Source organism: Nomascus leucogenys, chromosome 18 (genome assembly GCF_006542625.1).
Source record: "Nomascus leucogenys isolate Asia chromosome 18, Asia_NLE_v1, whole genome shotgun sequence".
Lineage (NCBI taxonomy): Eukaryota > Metazoa > Chordata > Mammalia > Primates > Hylobatidae > Nomascus > Nomascus leucogenys.
Window position 1 is genome coordinate 98712037 of NC_044398.1, and position 18897 is coordinate 98730933.

Here is an 18897-nt window from a genome sequence, read left to right on the forward strand (position 1 = left end):
TGGCTCACCCCTGTAATCCCAGCACTTTGGGAGGCCAAGGCAGGTGGATCACCTGAGGTCAGGAGTTTGAGAACAGCCTGGCCGACATGGTGAAATCTTGTCTCTACTAAAAAAAAAAAAAAAAAAATGGCTGGGTGCATTGGCTCACACCTGTAATCCCAGCACTTTGGGAGGCCGAGGCGGGAGGATCACGAGGTCAGGAGTTCGAGACCAGCCTGACCAACATGGTGAAACCCTGTCTCTTACTAAAACTACAAAAATCAGCTGGGCGCGGTGGCAGGCGCCTGTGATCCCAGTTATTCGGGAGGCTGAGGCAAGAGAATTGCTTGAACCCCCGAGGCAGAGGGTGCAGTGAGCCGAGATCGCGCCACTGCACTTCAGCCTGGGTGACAGAGAGGGACTCCGTGTCAAATAAATAAATACTAAAGAAAAATTACAAGCTATTATTATTTTTTTAAGAGACAGGGTCTCTTTCTGTCCCCCAGGTTGGAGTGCAGTGGCACGATCACAGATAACTGCAGCCTCGACCTCTTGGGCTCAAGGGATCCTCCTGCCTCAGTCTCCCGAAGTCCGGGATTACAGACCTGAGCTACCGCGCCTGGCCGGATGCAGAGCGCCTGGCCGGATGCAGAGGCTTTTGAGTAGGCCCGGAGGACAGGTATTTGCTTTAGACCTGGGCCCCTGTTCCCCCTCTGCCTCTTACCATTGGTGTGACTTGGGGACCAACAGCTTACACTCTCCTTTAGCAGGGGGTTTCCTGTCTCTGAAATGGGGCTAATTTCGCCCCTCTCTACGGGAAGAGGTAGATAGTGCTGGAAGGCGTGCTAGGTACACCGCAAAGACTCCACAGCAAATCCTACAAACAAAATCGCGAACGCTGCAGCCCAGACCCCACGCAAGCAAGCACCTCAGGGGACGTGGGCGGACAGCTGCGCCCCACGTGACCTCCCACCAGCGCCTGTCCGTCCCCTCTATATCAGGGCGTGGTCTCGCGGGGCGGCCGTACCGGGATTGGCCGGGAGGCGGGGCCAGTGGTGCGCGCGCGAAAGGAGAGGGGGTCGGGGGCGTGGCCAGCGGGCCGGAGACGGCTGCGATTGGCAGTGGGGCGTGCCGGGGGCGTGACCGCGGCATTAGGTCCCGGGTGGGGCCGAGGCAGCGGGAGTCGCGGTTGCTTATCGTGCACCTGAGACCCGACGCCCGGGGTCCTCGAAGCCGCGTCCGCCGCCGTCCCCGTCGCCATGAGCCGTTTCAGGGTGTCCAAGTTCCGGCACACGGAGGCTCGGCCGCCCCGCCGCGAGGTGAGTCCGGCCCGAGGACCGGGCGCTGTCGCCTCGGGCCCCGTCCGGCTGCCCCTCTCCCTGCCCGGACCCCACACGGGTACCCCCCAGGGCCGCCTGGACCCCCGAGACCTCCATCCCCGGGGAACCCCCTTCAGGCCAGAACCCCGGCGTCCGGGCCGTTTCGTCGCCGCCGGAGGGCAGAGTCCGGTACTCCCGTGACTCGCTCTGGCGCTTGGTGACCCTGGCGGTCTGCCCCCCTCGCCCACCTCTCCCCGAGACCCCCGAGGCGGCGCAGCCCTCCTAGCCGGGGCACAGGCCTGCGAGGCCGCCTGCCTTCCCAGCTTCCGGTCGGCCTCGCCGGGAGCCGGGGCTCAGGGCGCTGCCGGCCCCTGGCTCCTCCTCCATGCCGCCGCAGGTCGCCCCTGCCGCGGGCTGGGCTGTGGGGAGACGCCCCTCTCTCCTCTGGCCCTGGCGAGCCAGAGTGTGTCAGTGGTGGGGAGGGAGCCCCTCGGCCGCACGCGTCCCTCCCTCGGGTTTCCGCCGGTGCTTCCTCCTCTTGCTGCTGGTGCAAGCTCTTCCTTTATCTCGGTGATGCTGCCACGGCTGGGTGGGGCCTGGGGAAGCCTGAGCAGGTGGAGCCCCAAACAATTGCTGAGCCACGTGCCGGGAGACCCTTCGGACCCCCGAAACGGCAGGAGGACTGATGAGGGGTGTGCCTTGGAGACGATGTCAGCTCTACTCTTCCGCTTTCCGTGTTATTTGTAAGGCCTGGGAGCGTCCTCCGATAACTGGGCCTAGGAATTAACATCAAGTGACCCCATCAGGGTCCCAAAGCAAGTCAGGGCAGTCTGGGTAGAGGCTCCGTTTCTGTAGTCTGGACAAGATTTCCTCTGCTTCCACTTTATGCTGTGCTAAGCTGCTGGAGACATCGCGGTGAACACAATGGCATTTTCCTCCCCCTGTGGCACTTGTAGCCTCATGAGGGAGACAGCAAGCAGACAAACGAGAGCACTAGAGGTTTTCATAAGGACATTGAAGAACACACATGAGGGGCTGGGATGGAGAATGGAGGGGGCCAGTCTCAGTAGGATGGTCAGGAAAGGCTGCCTGGAGTAGATGGCGTTTCAGCTGAGGCCAGAAGGGTGAGAATTGAGAAACAGTCTGGTGGAGAAATGGAAAGTGAGCATGAGTGGATGGAGGGGATGGCCGGAGCAGCATGGTGACAGATGAGTCCAGAGTGGTCCTGCAGAACCCAAGGGCCACCAGAAGAAGCTGAGCTTTATTCTGAATGCAGTGCAGAGCCATTGAAAAGTTAGGGGGAGGGGCTGGACACCATGACTCACGGTAATCCCAGTACTTTGGGTGGACTGCTTTGAGCTGAGGAGTTCGAGACCAGCCTGGGCAATGTGGCGAAACCCCTCTGAACAACAAGTTAAAGAAAAAAAAATTAGCCAGGTGTGGTGGCTCACTCCTGTGGTCCCAGCTACTTGGGAGGCTGAGGTTGGAGGATCTCTTGAGCCCAGGAAGTGGAGGTTGCAGTGAGCCGAGATTGTGCCGCTACACACCGGCCTGGGCAATAGAGTGAGACACTGTCTCAAAAAAAGAAAAACAAACAAACAAACAAGAAAAGTTAGGAGGAGGTACCTAGGTTTGCATCAAGACAGCCAGTGGCTCTGAGTGCAGTTAAGTACTGCTTGGAGGGGTCTGGAGAATACTTGAGGGGCCCTAATTCTTGCTTCTGTGTGGGCCTTAGTCCAGCAACATAAACAGATAGGCATGGAACTACAGACTGTAGGGAGTACTTAAAACAGTTTATGTTAGGGAGGTGGGAGAACAGGTGATCTGTTCTTTTCAGAGATATTTGCAGTCACTGTGTTTATACAGTAAATACGAATCAGGAGGGATAAATAATAGGGTGGGACTGATGCACTAACCATGGCAGGTGAACATTGATATAGAAACTTCAGGTGGTGGAGGTGGTTTCCGGGGTGCTATGGGTGGGTGGAGTGGAAAACATGGGTGTTCCGTCATCGAGGGCAGGAAGGAGTGCTGAGCGGTGGTTTGACAACAGAGAAAATGTGTGAACCTTGCGAATCTTAGTTTCAGAAACATTCTCCTCTGCCTCTCCTTGGGCGGGGGTGTTTCTTTCACTCACTTATAAGACTTTGTGGAGAGGTGTGTCCTGATGAGGCCAGGCCTTGGTGGTTCCCCTCTCGGAGCTTGAGTGTTTTTCTCCGGGTACTTGGAGGAGACCTGGCCACATTTTGCATTTTCTTTTTTTTTTTTTTTGAGACGGAGTCTCGCTCTGTTGCCCAGGCAGGAGTGCAGTGGCGTGATCTCAGCTCACTGCAACTTCTGCCTCCCAGGTTCAAGTCATTCTCCTCCCTCAACCTCCTGAGTAGCTGGAATTGTAGGTGCCCGCCACCATGCCTGGCTAATTTTTGTATTTTTAGTAGAGATAGGGTTTTGCCATGTTGGCCAGGCTGGTCTCGAACTTCTGACCTCAGGATGATCTGCCTGCCTCAGCCTCCCAAAGTGCTGGGATTACAGTCATGAGCCATCGCACCTGGCCCACATTTTGCATTTTCTAAGGGACTTCGTGAGTGGGGACAGAGTGTGATCTGAAGTAATACAACACGGCTGGGCGCAGTGGCTCACGCCTGTAATCCTAGCACTTTGGGAGACCAAGGTGGGCAGATCACTTGAGGCCAGGAGTTCGAGACCAGCCTGGCCAACGTGGTGAAACCCCATCTCTACTAAAAATACAAAAATTAGCTGGGCTTGGTGGTGGGTGCCTGTAATCCCATCTACTCAGGAGGCTGAGGCAGGAGGATCACTTGAACGCAGGAGGCAGAGATTGCAGTGATCTGAGATCGCGCCACTGCACTCCAGCCTGGGTGACAGAGTGAGACCCTGTCTCAAAAAGAAAAAAAAAGTAAATAAAAGAATGCATCTCAAATGGTGCAGCTTTGAGCTAGAGTTCCCCAGATTATGCCCCACCTCTTGCTTTAGGCATGCGTGGAGGTGGAACCCTGGCTCTCATCACATACTTCTTTACTCCTGATTTTCAGGCCTGGATCAGTGACATTCGAGCAGGAACTGCCCCTTCATGCAGGAACCACATCAAATCAAGCTGCAGCTTGATTGCATTCAACTCCGACCATCCAGGTAGGGAGTCGCCCTGAGTGTGGAGATTTGCTCACGTATTCGGTCATCGTCACCATAGATGGGGTGGGGAGCAGGGGCAGGCTTGGTGTATTTGGAGACTTGGAACAGAACTGCCTTGGGGGGCTCAGAGGTGAGCCCCATGCCAGGCCTTAGACCTCTACAAACTGGTCCAGGTGCAGTCATCTGATTGCTTTTGATTAGGGCATGTGTGTGTACAAACCACAGGCAAGAGCATGGCCAGGAGGGCTGGGAGGGGACTGACGCTTGTATTTCCAGCTGTCCCCCCGTGCTCCCTGCTCCTCATCTTCGGGACCTGGATGGCTGGGGACAGTAGGAACATAAAGGCTTGAAAAGCCCATGTGTTGGTTGGCACTCTCTTGATTGCTACTGGTAACTCAGACCCTCAAGCTGGCTTAAGCAAAAAATGGATAAGGTTTCAGCCTAACTAAGAGGTCAGGGGCTTCAGGCAGATCGGTACCCAAAGGCTCACATGTACTGTTGGCCGTGACCTCTCTGGGTCTCTCAGCTCTGCCACCTTGGGTGTTGGCTTCTTTCTCAAGCAAAGGTGGGAAAAGTGGCAGATGGTAGCCGCAAGCCCCATACGAAAGCCCCACGCCCCTTTTGTACAACCCCTGTGAAAAAGAGAGGACCTCTCGCCTAATGTCTTCTGTATCCATCCGAGGCATGGATGGCTCATGCATGGGGCCAGAACCTACCCATAGGCCATTGCTACGTGCAGAGGATATGATCTTGTGATTGGTGGAGGCTCTGGTGAGCTGCTGGGTTTCATCTACTCTGGGATCCCTGGGCAAGGAGGTGGGTGGCCGTGTGGGGCCTGAAGTCAGAGCCTCCGTGTTTGTTTAACAGGTGTACTGGGCATTGTGCCTCTGCAAGGCCAAGGAGAGGACAAGCGACGCGTGGCCCACCTGGGCTGCCATTCAGGTGAGTGGGTGTCTGACTAGCAGTTGAAGCCTGAAACTTGCACCTCCCTCTCCAGGGCCAGATCATCCTCACCTGGTCCCACTGCCCCGTGGCTTGCCGGGTCCCTCCTGACACCCTGTCTGTGCACTCTCTGAGAGACAGTGGGCCTCAGAAGGCTTCCTTCTGGTGTAGAATTCCGGCCTGGGCAGAGAGGAGGGAAGCTGTGTGCTCCATTTGTGAGCTGGATGGAGCAGGGTGTGCAGTGGCCAGGCGATGCTGGCTCCCTGTCCCTGCCGAGGACTCCGCGTTGGATGGCTCTGAGCCCTCCATCTTCTCCTGGAGCCCCCTCTCCACCAGGCATCCTCCCCAGCCCAGTCGCTCGGGGCCCTCCAAGGAGTTGGTGGCTGTGTTGGGCTGCAGGGGTGGAGATGGGCCCTCACAAAGAGACCTTTTGTGTGCCGCAGCTGCTTCTGGGGGCGCCCAGCAGCCTGCCTGGCAGGCTGCCCGCCTTGAGGGAACAGTTTGCTCGCCTCAGATGGAGGCAGAGCAGCCCAGCTGGCCTCGCCTCTCACTGTCCAGCTGCAGCGGCCGTGGGCCCAGTCTCTCTGGCCTGCATTTCTGGCTGCTTGTTTGGAGGCCTTCGGGTGAGGGAAGGCGGTTGATGCCTGGTCCTCAGGCTGGGTGTGCAGGGTCGTGGAGGGGTTCTGATGATGGTAATGACGGTGGTTAATAACAACAGTAAAGATTTATGGAGAGTGCTCCGTGTACTAAGTACGTTAGCTGAGTTTTCTCATCTAAACTTTTTAAAAAAAATTTTTAAAAAGTATATAGAGACGAGGTCTTGCTATATTGCCCAGGCTGGTATCAAACTCCTGGGCTCAAGCAATCCTCCCAAGTCAACCTCCCAAAGTACTGGCATTACAGGTGTGATCCACCAGGCCCAGCCAATGTTACCCGTTTTTTGTTTGTTTTTGTAACAGGGTCTTGCTCTGTCACTCAGACTGGAGTGCAGTAGCATAATCATGGCTCACTGTAGCCTTGACCTCCTGGGCTCAAGCAATCCTCCCATCTCAGCCTCCCAAGTTGTCAGGACCACAGGTGTATGCCACCACCCCTCCCGCTAATTTTTAAAATTTTTTTGTAAAATGGAGTCTTGCTATGTTGCCCAGCCTGGTCTTGAACTCCTGGCCTCGAGATATCCTCCCGCCTTGGCCTCCCAAAGTTTTGGGGCCTGGTCAGATTACCTGTTTTAAGTAAAGAGCCTGATGATTCTTATTAAAGTGACCGAGTCATGTGCACTGCGATCCAGTTTTAGAACGTTTCCATCATCCCCAAAAGATCCCGCATGTCCCTTTGCAGTTAATCCATTTCCACCTCGAATACCACAGCCTCAGGCAACAGCTGATCTGCTTCCTGCCTCTGTGGCGGAGGTCTGCAAACTACTGTCATGGCCAGATCCAGCTGGCTGCCTGTTTTTGTAAATAGTTTTATTGAAATACTGCCACGCCCATTCATTGATGTATAGTCTGTGGCTGCTTTCTTGCAACAACTGCAGAGTTGAGTTGTGACCGAGACTGTTGAGCCCTGAAATCCTAGAATATTTACCGCCTTGCCATTTGCAGGAGACGTTTACTGGCCTCTCCTCTATAGAGTGGCCTCTTTTGCGCATCTCACGTAAACAGAATCACACAATAGACGATCTTTGGAATCTGGCATCTTTCACGTAGCATGTTGTTTTAGAGATACATCTGTGTGGCAGCTTGTATAACAAGTCTGTTCTCATCTAATCTCAGATCTCTTTGAAGCAGCTTTTAAAACAACCCATTTTATAGCTATGAAAACTGAGATTCCTGCAAGGTTAGGAACTTACCCATTGTTATAGCAGGGCCAGAATCAGAACCCAGGTTTATAGGAGCCTGTGTTTGGGTTTGTCTTTTTAGACACAGGGTCTCTCTCTCTGTCGTCCAGGCTGGAGTGTGGTGGTGCAATCATAGTTCACTGCAGTCTCAAACTCCTGGGCTCAAGGGATCCTCTATCCTCAGCCTCCCTAGTAGCTGGGACTGTAGGCACACACCACCATGCCCAGCTGATTTTTTGATGTTTTGTGGAGATGGGGTTTTGCTGTGTTGCCCAGGCTGGTCCTGAACTCCTAGCCTCAAGTGATCTTCCCACCTTGGCCCCCCAAAGTGCTGAGATTATAGGCATGAGCCAGTGTGCCTGGCTTCATGTTTGATTTTTTGATGCTTTTTAGCCCAAGTTGGTGATGCTTGCAAGGTGGTGAGTCCTCTGCTGCTAGGGCTGTCCAAGTAGAAGCTGGACCAGGGTCCTGTAGGCAAGTCCATAGCCTCACTGTGGCTGCAACTATTCAGAGCCTCGCCTGTACAAGCAGCCCTGCCAGGAAACTGCTCATGGGAAGGTGAGCTCCAGCAGCCCCGGAACCTGCACTAGAGGCACCAGGTGCCCTTCTGCCTCAGAGGTGCCGGTGTCGGGAGAAATGGCCAGGCCGGGCTCTGGCTGCTGCCCTGCCTACAGGGGCCCCTTCAGCCTCTCAGCTCAGGGCCACTCTTGCCCTTCCGCCCAGCGGCCAGGGGGTCAGAGGGTGAGCAACTTCTGTCCAGGCTGCGGGGTGGCAGCTGGGGCCCGCTCCAGTGGGGAAAGGCAGCAGCATGTCGTGCTGAGCAGCACAGGTTCTGAAGCCAGCCCTGTCTCTTAGCTGCGTGACTTGAGGCAATTAGTCACCCTATCTGGGTTTTGGTGTCGTCATCCTCCAGTAGGGGATGCTGCCGCATCCTTATGAGGATTCAGTGAGGTCCCTGCATGTCAACCCCTGGGCACCTGTGGTGCCGGCACACGCTGAACACTCAGATTGCTTAATTATGTCATCACATCTCATTTACGCCTGAGATGCCAGCCCACCTGTGCCAGTTGCTACACCTGCCCAGGGACCTGCTTTGCCCTGCAGGGCCCAGCAAGCACACCCCAGAGTGAGGGCAGCAGGGGTTCTGTGGCTTTAGGCCCAGGACTGTTGTGGTCCTGCCAGCTGGGATTCCAGGCCAGGGCTATCCCAAGATGTGCCTGTGCACGTCCGTCCTGTCTTTTCCCTGTCTCCTGCAGCCGGGAGGAAGACAGTCCTGCTCAGCCCTGTTGGGAGGCAGATAGCAGCGGGTGGTCGCTGTGCTCCCAGCTCTGGTGATGCCTCTCGTCCTGTTCACACCCTGAACCCCCGCCACCCTCCATGCCTAGTCTCTACCTCCCCAACCACCCACTGCATTTCCCTCTGGGGTCTGGCTCACTCTGTGCACCCCACCTACCCCTCCCCACCTCTGGAACTGAGCCGTTCGAGTTCTTATTTATTTAATTTTTGAGACAAGGTCTGGCTCTGTCGCCCAGGCTGGAATGCAGTGGTGTGATCTCCGCTCACTCCAGCTTCTGCCTCCTGAGTTCAAGCAATTCTCCTGCCTCAACCTCCTGAGTAGCTGGGACTATAAGTGCACGCCACCATGCCCAGCTAATTTTTATATTTTTTGTAGAGACGGGGTTTCACCGTGTTGCCCAGGCTGGTCTTGAACTCTTGAGCCCAAGTGATCTGCCCGCCTTGGCTTCCCAAAGTGTTGGTATTACAGGCGTGAGCCACCATGCCTGGCCACCATTCAGGTTCTTTGGTTGCAGAAAACTAAAGCCAACTCCGGCTTGCTTAACCAAAAAGCAATTTATTAGTTGACTCCAGGGGACCTTCCACAACTGAAGGAGCAGCGGGCTGTGCTGCCCTAGGAGGGGTCGGGCTGGGCGGCTGCGTTCCTGCAGGTGCCTGGTGACTCAAGAGGCTTTCTGCCCATTTCCTGCCAACCTCCTGATGCCACAGCCTTTGGCCACCCTGGGTCAGCAGGGCCCTCGGGGACATATGTCACAGGAGGGGCCTGTGGCGTTTGCCCCCATGGTGTCCAGAGGGGCCTTGTAGACTTGCAGCCTGTTTCTGTGTGCACACAAAAGTGTCACCTTGGAAGCCCTGGGCATTGCTTCATACTGGGTTGGAAACAGGACATTCCGGTGGATTCAGCCATTCCTCTCCCACAGACCTAGTCACCGACTTGGACTTCTCGCCCTTTGATGACTTCCTCCTGGCCACAGGCTCGGCTGACAGGACGGTGAGTGGAGCCAGTTGGAAGAGCTGCTTTATGTCCCAGCCCGTAGTCCAGGGCCTTCTGAGCCCCAGCGCCATCCCCACAGGGCTCTGCTGCCTTCCAGTCCAGCCCCGCCCCACACCCCAGGGCTGCGGGGCTGCTCTGAATTCCTGGTCCCACACCGGCTCCCAAGGGCTTGCTTGGAGCCGTGGCTCTGACCTGACCTGGAGCCCGAGGACAGCAGGCAGGGAGGCTGCCAGAAACAGCAGAGCCACTTGCCCGACTCTGGGACCATGCCCTGGGGTCCAGGAGCTGAGATTCCCTCCCTCCTTTCTCGGATGTGGGGTATGCAGCCCCTGGCCCAAGCAAGCTGAGGCGGGTGGGCGCTCCCCCAAAGGCCAGGGTGTGTGGTCTCCTGGAGCAGCCTAGTTCCAACACGGGACCTCACTGGGGTCATGGCAGCTGACTCAAGGCAGTGAGGCCCTCAGCCCTGTGCTCACAGACTTGGTCTTTCCTGCAGGTAAAACTCTGGCGACTGCCAGGGCCCGGCCAGGCCCTGCCCTCAGCACCCGGGGTGGTGCTGGGCCCCGAGGACCTCCCAGTGGAGGTGCTACAGTTCCACCCCACCTCTGACGGCGTTCTGGTGAGCGCAGCAGGCACCATTGTGAAGGTCTGGGATGCGGCCAAGCAGCAGCCCCTGACAGGTACAGGCCACCCTGGCCTGCCCTTCCCAGGGCAGCCCCACTCTGGACAACACTCCGTTTCTTTGTTGGCATGTTTAGTAACATAAATTTAAAAACAGATATCAAAGTTTTACACTTACATAGTATAGAAGTCTTAAGATTCTATGAGGCTGTAATAAACAGCCCATCTCTCTTTGCTCTCCATAGCCATCAGTTTCATCCTCTTAGCTGTTTTTTTTTTTTTTCTGTTGTTTTTCTGCATTTAAAAAAATAATGGCTGGGCGCGGTGGCTCATGCCTGTAATCCCAGCACTCTGGGAGGCCGAGGTGGGTGGATCACCTGAGGTCAGGAGTTCAAGACCAGCCTGGCCAACATGGCGAAACCCCGTTTCTACTAAAAATACAAAAATTAGCTGGGCATGGTGGCAGGTGCCTATAATCCCAGCTACCTGGGAGGCTGAGGCAGGAGAATTGCTGGAACCCAGGAGGTGGAGATTGCAGTGAGCTGAGATTGCGCCACTGCACTCCAGCCTGGGTGACAAAGCAAGACTCCGAAAAGTAGTGGGAGCTAGGACTTCACCATCTTTTTAGGGGAGCACAATTTAACCTGGAACAGGAGTTGCAGAGGATGTAGAGAAGTATTTTAAGACCTCACACTAGCGAGGGAGAGTATAGATGGCAAGAGTAGAGGTTTAAGGCAGGAGTGACCCTGTTGGGTGGGAGCTGTGTTGGAAGTGAATCTGGGAGGGATGAGAGAGCCAGGCCAGGAGCAGGGAGCCTCGGAAGGTAGTTGAGTGATGTATAGCTGCACAAAGGTGGGGTGAAGGAAGCAGCCTGTGGTGCAGGGGAAGCCTGTCTGGGAGAAGCTTCTACCCTTGCCCCCTTGGCTGAAAAGGACCCTCGTAGCTGCTGCCTTTGCTCTGGGAGTTCCCCCCAGCAAGGCCCTCCCCCACCCACTTCCCTGGTGCCCTCACTGCCCGGGGCCTGACTGTGACTGCTTCTCTGCAGAGCTGGCGGCCCATGGGGACCTGGTGCAGAGTGCCATCTGGAGCCGGGATGGAGCCCTGGTGGGCACAGCGTGCAAGGTGAGCAGGCAGGCGGGGATTCCCTGTGGGGCTCTGTGCAGGCCTCCTGGCCTGGGACCCCCTGGGCTGGGCCTTCCAGGCTTGTTGTTTAGGGGGCAGTGGAGCCCTGAGGTCAGGATGGTCATCTGTGTGCCCTGCCCCCTAGCTGCCCCTCACACCCTTGCTCACCTACATCTGGAAGCCCTTACCTTGCCTGGGCCCCTGTCAGTTGAGAGTCCACGCTGGTCCCTGGTTTGTGCCCTAACGTCCCCACCCTCAGCGAGCCTCCTCTGGCCGCCTGTCTGGTCTGTCTGAACCACCAGCCTTTCTGCGAGACTCTTGTTAAGCAGCATTTGGCCGCAGGTGCTGGGCCAGGCCCCAGTTGCTAGGGAGGTGACTTCTGTCACGGACAGTACAGACAAGAGGACCGGTGACCCGGGCTCTGCAAGAGGGAAATGGTGCTTTGAGCTGGTTGGACAGGCCAGGGACGCGTGGCCTCAGGCAGGGATCGGGGCTAGGACAGGCAGGTTTAGGGCAGGCGGGTGCTGGGTGGTGAGTAAGGGTTGTGCCTATTGCCGTAGGGGTAATGGGAAGGCAGTGAAGTGTTAAAGGCCAGAGTAGGGCAGATGGTGCAGTGAGGGGAGTGGATTTGCATTTGGAACCACATGGACAGTGCGTGGCAGGAGGGGCAGTGTCTACAGGGGGATGTGGGGCAGCCTGCGGGGAGGTGACAGCTGTTCTCTGCCGGGAGTGGGGAGACCTTTGGGAGGAGGGAGCCAAGTATTGGAGAAGGGTTGGGTGGGAGGTGTGGCGATCCTGAGGCAGCAGGAGAGGCCTGTCACTCGGACGGGGATGTGTTGTGGCAGGGAGGGGGCGCTAGAGGGGCACTTAGTGTGAATGTTCTGGGCAGAGCCACTCCAGGGTGGCTGCAGCCTTGTTGAGCTGCCGGCGGTACCTGGAGGTGTCAGTGGAGTCTGGGCCCGGAGGGGCTCTCAGCAGAATCCGGCTGCAGGTGAAAAGGTCCCGTTTGTTTGATTTGCTGACCGCACAGTGCTGCTCCCAGGAGGGGATGAGAAGAGCTGCAGGGGAGGAGGTGGGAGGAAGAAAGCCAGGACTGGGCTGGGGCCTGAGACCAGGGCCAAAGGGCTTCCCTAGGGAGGCAGCCGTGGGTACCACCAAGGGTCTCTGAAGACATGTGGGGGTTGCTGGGCACCCATCAGGGCCCTTCTGAAGGTGTGCCGAGCCTGAAGACACATGAAGAATGGCTGAGAGGCCTGGGAATGGAGCCGAACAGGAGCTAGCAGGGCAGGGAGGCCAACCAGACCTGAGCATCCCACCCCAGGGCTCTGCATACTTGGAGGGACCCTAGTCTAACTTTCTTTTCTGTACTCTGCTTTTGTGGAAGCCACATCTCCCAGTCTTGATCAGTTTTTCCTTTGTGGTGTTGTTGAGCAAAGAGTCCCAAGACACTGGCCTGGGCTCTGGGGGCCAATAAGGCCCCCAGGGAGCCCCTTCTGGGGCGACCTGTTATGCGTGCTTTGACCTAACCCTGCTGGGGATGGTTTTCCAGGCAGAGTGGGCTCGAGGCCGGTCCTTGAGGGATGAGCCCTGGCTGAGAAGGAGGAGATGGGCATCCCAGGCAGAGGGGATGGCCTGGGCAGTCTCAGCAGGACTCAGGGATGGCTGCCTTGAGACCGTGATGTCTCTTTTCTTTGAGAAACTGTCTCTGCCTCTCTGTCACTGGTGTGGTGGTCCAGGCCCTCCTCCTGGGGGTCCAAGCCCTATTTACCATCACAGTTGTGCAGGGAAGGACAGTGAGCAGCCCCATGGGCCACCGGCTTGGCCACTCTTCTCCTTGCTTGCTGGTGTCTTGCAGGAAAAGTCACAGGAGTCACAGTACAGAGGAGCTCCTGCTGCTTCCCCACTGGATGTGTTTTCCCCCACTAAACGCAGAGCTTAAAGTTGCAGGGACGAGAAGCAGACATTTCCCAAGTGGGTCGTGGGAGTGATGCTTAGTGGAACGACACCGCCTTCCTTCCCCTGGTTCCTGGACCTAGGAATTCCCCCTGCGGGCATGCAGCATTGCCTCCAAGCCGCACCTGTCACCACAGTCTAGGGCCAATGGGTACCTCAGCTCTGGGTCGGCTGCTGCCTTCTTTTGCTGTAAAGGGAGTACATCGGGGTCCTGGTGGGGGCATCCTACAATGCAAACCCTGGCAGTATGGAGCCGGGAGTGGGGGGCGGCCTGACTGTAGTGGGGCAGCCGGTGATGCCTATGAGTGTGCAGAGAGCGATGGCTTGTCCTGAGCTGTGCTGGAGCTGCTGAATGGGCCCACCCCACAGCAGGAGCGAGCCTGAGCCCCTCTTTGCAGTGGCACCTGGCTCTAGGTTTATGCACTGGAGCTGCTCATGCCATGGGCTGCCAAATGGGTATGGGGTCGGGGGGTCATGGGACTTCCTACCGGAGTTTGCCTCCGCCCCCGCCCCATCTCCTTCCTGGCTGGGAAGCCTCCGTGCCCCTGGTTCCCACTCCTGTCCTGCCGCTGTGTGAGCAGGTCTGCCTCCCAGGACCACCAAAGCCCCCTCCTGCTCCCCTCAGCTCCTCCCACTGGGTGAAGGGGCCTCCCGAGCTGGGAGAGAAGGGGCAGGAGGCCGCCAGGGGGCGCGCTCTCCTCACGGATGGCCCATCCCGGCCTGCTGCGCTTCTTACTCCCGGCATGGTTGAGCCTGATGAGCCGGGGAGGACGCGGCCTCTGCAGTCCAGTTCCTCTCCGCTGAGCCAGAGCAGCCTCAGTGCCCACTATGAACCCTGGTTTGGACCCCGCGTTAAGCTCCTGCACCCGGTGGCCCAGCTGCCCTCATGGAGTGTGTGCTGTGAGTTCCGCCCTTAGCCCCAGCGCCCAGCCCTGCCCAGCGGTGGCGCTGTCCGCATCCTCATAGTTCGCAGGGCTGGGCGGGTGGCCAGGCGCTGGCTCACGCCTGTAATCCCAGCACTTTGGGGGCCAAGCAGGCGGATCACCTGAGGTAAGGAGTTCGAGACCAGCCTGGCCAACATAGTGAAACCCCTCCTCTACTAAAAATACAAAAATTAGCCAGGCATGGTGGCACGCACCTGTAATCCCAGCTACTTGGGAGGCTGTGGCAGGAGAATCACTTGAACCTGGAGGTAGAGGTTGTAGTGAGCCGAGACCGCGCCATTGCACTCCAGCCTGGGCGACAGAGCAAGACTCCGTCTCAAAATAAACAAACAAACAAACTAAAACCTCAGAAAAAAAAGAAAGAAAAAAAGAAACCATAGGGGGCTCGGGGGCTTGCCCATGTCATAGCTGGTCAGTGGTGGTGTTGGCATCTGGACTCTGGCTGTCGGTCTCTGCAGCTCTGTGGGGTAGGAGCAGACCTGACTGCTGGATGTCGTGTCCTGCCCTTCATCTCTTGAGAGCCTCTGTCGCTTGCTGTCCCTGGTGTCCTGCCTGTCTCCTGCTGTCCCCTCTCTCTGTCCTTGATCTCTAGTTGCTCTGTCTGGCCTGCTCTGTCATTGTCCTCTGTTTCTGTCCCTCTCTGTCCTCTCTCATCCCTCGCTGTCCCTCGTGTTCTCTCTCTGGTCTCTGTCCTCTGTCTCTCATCCTCCTCTCTCTGTCCCTCGCCATCCCTCTGAATCCGAGGTGTAGAGTAGTGGAGTGTTAAGAGCCAGTCCCTGGACTGTACCTGGTGCCCGCCTGGCACGTAGCAGGTGCCTGGTAAGCTGCAGCTGGCAGGGCTTTGCCAGGAGCAGCATAAAACCAGGGCCCTGCCGTGGCAGACCAGGGAGACCTGGCTTTTGAGGCCCTCTCCAGACAGGCCCCCGCCTCTGCCAGCCATGCGTGTGCCCACGGCCCCCTTGGTTCCCACCATCTGCCTCACGTGGCCTCTCCTCCCCCAGCGCCACACACCAGCAAGCTCCTTTCTCCACCTCTTTGCTCATGCTATTTTACCTTCCTCGAATGTCTTTCCCTCCCGAGCACAAGCTCTGTTTGACCTTCCATGACCAGGTCTAAGTTCTACCCCGCGGTTTTCCATGACAACCTCCAGGCCCCAGAGTCCAGCACTTAGCCTGGAGCTTCGTAGTAGCAGAGAGGCTACTCATCTCCCAGGGAGGGGTTGCACATGGAGCGGGAATTCACCTGGTTTTCCCCTGCATTTCTTTTTGTGTTCTTTTAATTGATAGACTATTTTCTAGAACAGTTTTAAGTTTACAGAAAAAGTGAGCAAGTTGTACAAGGATTTTCCGTATTCCTTACCTCCTCCCCCAGTGTCTGTGATGAACATCCTGCATGAGTGTGGTACGTTGTTTCAATTGAGGAACCAATGGTAAACATTATTATTGTTATTATTGCACTACCGGAGCACAGTGGTGCCATCTCAGCTCACTGCAATTTCCGCCGCCCAGGTTCAAGTGATTCTCGTGCCTCAGCCTCCCGTGTAGTTAAGACTATAGGCACGTGCCACCACACTCGGCTACTTTTTGTTTGTTTGTTTGTTTGTTTGTTTGTTTTTGAGACAGAGTCTCACTCTTGTTGCCCAGGCTGGAGCGCAATGACGCGATCTCAGCTCACCGCAACCTCCGCCCCCCGGATTCAAGCGATTCTCCTGCCTCCCTCTTCCGAGTAGCTGGGATTACAGGCATGTGCCACCATACCCAGCTAATTTTGTATTTTTAGTAGGGACGGGGTTTCTCCATGTTGGTCAGGCTGGTCTCTAACTCCTGACTTCAGGTGATCTGCCCACCTCGGCCTCCCAAAGTGCTGGGATTACAGGTGTGAGCCACTGCGCCTAGCCTAATTTTTTGTATTTTTAGAGATGGGGTTTCATCATGTTGACCAGGCTGGTCTCAAACTTCTGACCTCAAGAGATCCACCCGCCTTGGCCTCCCGAAATGCTGGGATTACAGGCATGAGCCACCATACCCGGCCTGATAGATTATTATTAACTAAAGTGCACAGTTTACATGAGGGGTCAGTCTGTGTTATATGTTCTATGGGTTGTGACAAATGCATGACGTAATGTAACCACTATATGGAATAGTTTCACTGCTCTAAACATACCCCGGATTCCACCTATTCATCCCTTCCTCCCTCCTCCCAGATCACTGCCAAGCGCTGATCTTTTTGTCATCTGTATGTTGGAGTTTTCCGGAATGTCATATAGTTGGAATTATATGGTATGTAGTTTGTAGCTTTTCAGATTGGCTTCTTTCACTTAGCAATGTATTTTTGTGGCCTAATAGCTAGTTTTTAAAATTGTGGTAAGAAAACACATATCATAAAATTTACCTTCTTCCTCTTTTTTTTAGCTTGCTGCAGCCTCAAACTCCAAGGCTCAAGCAGTCCTCCCACCTCAGACTCCTGAGTAGCTGAGACTACTAGCACATGCCACCACGCCCAACTACTTTTTAAATTTTTTGTAGTGACAGGGATCTCACTATGTTGCCTAGGCTGGTCTCAAACTCCTGGGCTCAAATGATCCTCCCGCCTTGACCTCCCAAAGTGCCAAAATTCACCATCTTAACCATTTTTAAGTGTACAGTTCGGTAGTGTTAAGTATATTTACACTGTTGTGAAACAGATTTGAGAATTTTTTCATCTTGCAGAACTGAAACTCTATACCCATTAAATAACAGTTCCCCTTTGCCTTACCTCCCATCCCCTAGGAACTACCATTCCACTTTCTATATCTATAATTTGACTACTTTAGATGCCTCACATAAGTGGAATCATATACTATTTGGTCTTTTGGGGCTGACTTATTTCTCTGAGCATAATGAAATGCTGCATCGTCAAGGGTTACTCGTTGTGGTGGCGTGCAGTAGGATTTCCTTGCCTTTGAAGGCTGCATAGTATACGCAGACCACATTTTGTTTATCCATTTATCCATCAGTAGATCTTGGGTTGTTTCCACTTCTTGGCTATTGCGAATAGTGCTGCTATGAACATGGGTGTGCAAATATCTCTTCATGGCCTGCTTTCAGTTCTTTTGGATATGTACCCAGAAGTGGGGTTGCTAGAAGACATGATAGGTCTATTTTTAATTTTTTGAGGAATTGCCATACTGTTTTCCATAGCAGTTGCACCATTTTACAATCCCACCAGCAGTGTGCAAGGGTTCTAACTTCACGTACCCACCAACACTTGCTTTATTTTTTTTATTTTTTTTTGAGATGGAGTCTCGCACTGTCACCCAGGCTGGAGTGCAGTGGCGCCATCTCAGCTCACTGCAACCTCCGCCTCCTGGGTTCACGCGATTCTCCTGCCTCAGCCTCCCCAGTAGCTGGGAATACAGGCGCACACCACCAAACCTGGCTAATTTTTGTATTTTTAGTAGAGACAGAGTTTCACTATGTTGGCCACACTGGTCTTGAACTCCTGACCTTGTGATCCGCCCATCTTGGCCTCCCAAAGTGCTGGGATTACAGGTGTGAGCCACCACACCCAGCCTTGCAATTTTTTTTTTTTTTTTTTTTTTGAGATGGAGTCTCACTCTGTTGCCTAGGCTGGACTGCAGTGGCGTGATCTCGGTTCACTGCAACCTCCACCTCCTGAGTTCAAGTGATTCTCCTGCCTCAGCCTGCCGAGTAGCTGGTATTACAGGTGCATGCCACCATGCCTGGCTAATTTTTTTTTTTTTTTTTTTTTTTTTGAGACGGAGTCTCACTCTGTCGCCCAGGCTGGAGTGCAGTGGCACAATCTCGGCTCACTGCAAGCTCCGCCTCCCGGGTTCATGCCATTCTCCTGCCTCAGCCTCTCCGAGTAGCTGGGACTACAGGCGCTCGCCACCACGCCCGGATAATTCTTTGTATTTTTATTAGAGACGGGGTTTCACTGTGTTCTCGATCTCCTGACCTCGTGATCCGCCCGCCTCGGCCTCCCAAAGTGCTGGGATTACAAGCGTGAGTCACCGCACCCGGCAATTTTTGTATTTTTAGTAGAGACCGGGTTTCCCCATGTTGGCCAGGCTTGTCTCTAACTCCTTACCGCAAGTGATTCCCCCCTGCCTTGGCTTCGCAAAGTGCTGGGATTACAGGCATGAGCCACCATACCCGGCCTGACACTTGCTATTTTTAAAAATGTAATAGGCATCCTAATGGGTGTCAGGGGATATCTTATTGTGGTTTGGATTTGTATTTCTCTAATGGTTAGCGATATTGAACATATTTTCCTATGCTTTTTGGCCATTTCTAGATATATATTTTTAAAATGTATATTTAAACCAGGCCTCGTGGCTCACACCTGTAATCCCAGCACTTTGGGAGGCTGAGGCAGGATTGCTCGAGGCCAGGACTTCAAAACCAGTCTGCTCAACATAGTGAGACCTCATCTCTACAAAAGAAAAATTAAAACATTAGCAGGGCCTGGTGGCTTGTGCCTGTGGTCCTAGATACTTGGGAAGCTGAGGTGGGAGGATCGCTTGAGTCCAGGAGGTTGATTTGCAGTGATTGCACCGCTGCACTTGGGCCTGGGCAACAGAGCGAGACTCTGTCTCAAAAACAAACAAAAAAGCCCAGGCACAGTGGCTCACACCTGTAATCCCAGCACTTTGGGAGGCCAAGGCAGGCAGATTACCTGAGGTCAGGAGTTCGAGACCAGCCTGTCCAACATGGCAAAACCCCGACTCTAGTAAAAATACAA

General features: G+C 55.0%; 1 protein-coding gene across 1 annotated transcript in view; it reads left to right on the forward strand.

Moving 5' to 3' along the window:
• The first annotated feature begins 1092 nt into the window (after window positions 1-1092).
• The window catches only part of LOC100600175 (coronin-7), a 61523-nt gene continuing 43718 nt past the window's right edge, over window positions 1093-18897 (forward strand). Inside the window, exons 1-6 of the mRNA XM_030799120.1 lie at window positions 1093-1298; window positions 4352-4448; window positions 5316-5390; window positions 9444-9514; window positions 10011-10194; window positions 11181-11257. Coding sequence (XP_030654980.1) covers window positions 1239-1298; window positions 4352-4448; window positions 5316-5390; window positions 9444-9514; window positions 10011-10194; window positions 11181-11257 — 564 coding nt within the window. The 5' untranslated portion in view covers window positions 1093-1238. The remainder of the gene's footprint in view (window positions 1299-4351; window positions 4449-5315; window positions 5391-9443; window positions 9515-10010; window positions 10195-11180; window positions 11258-18897) is intronic.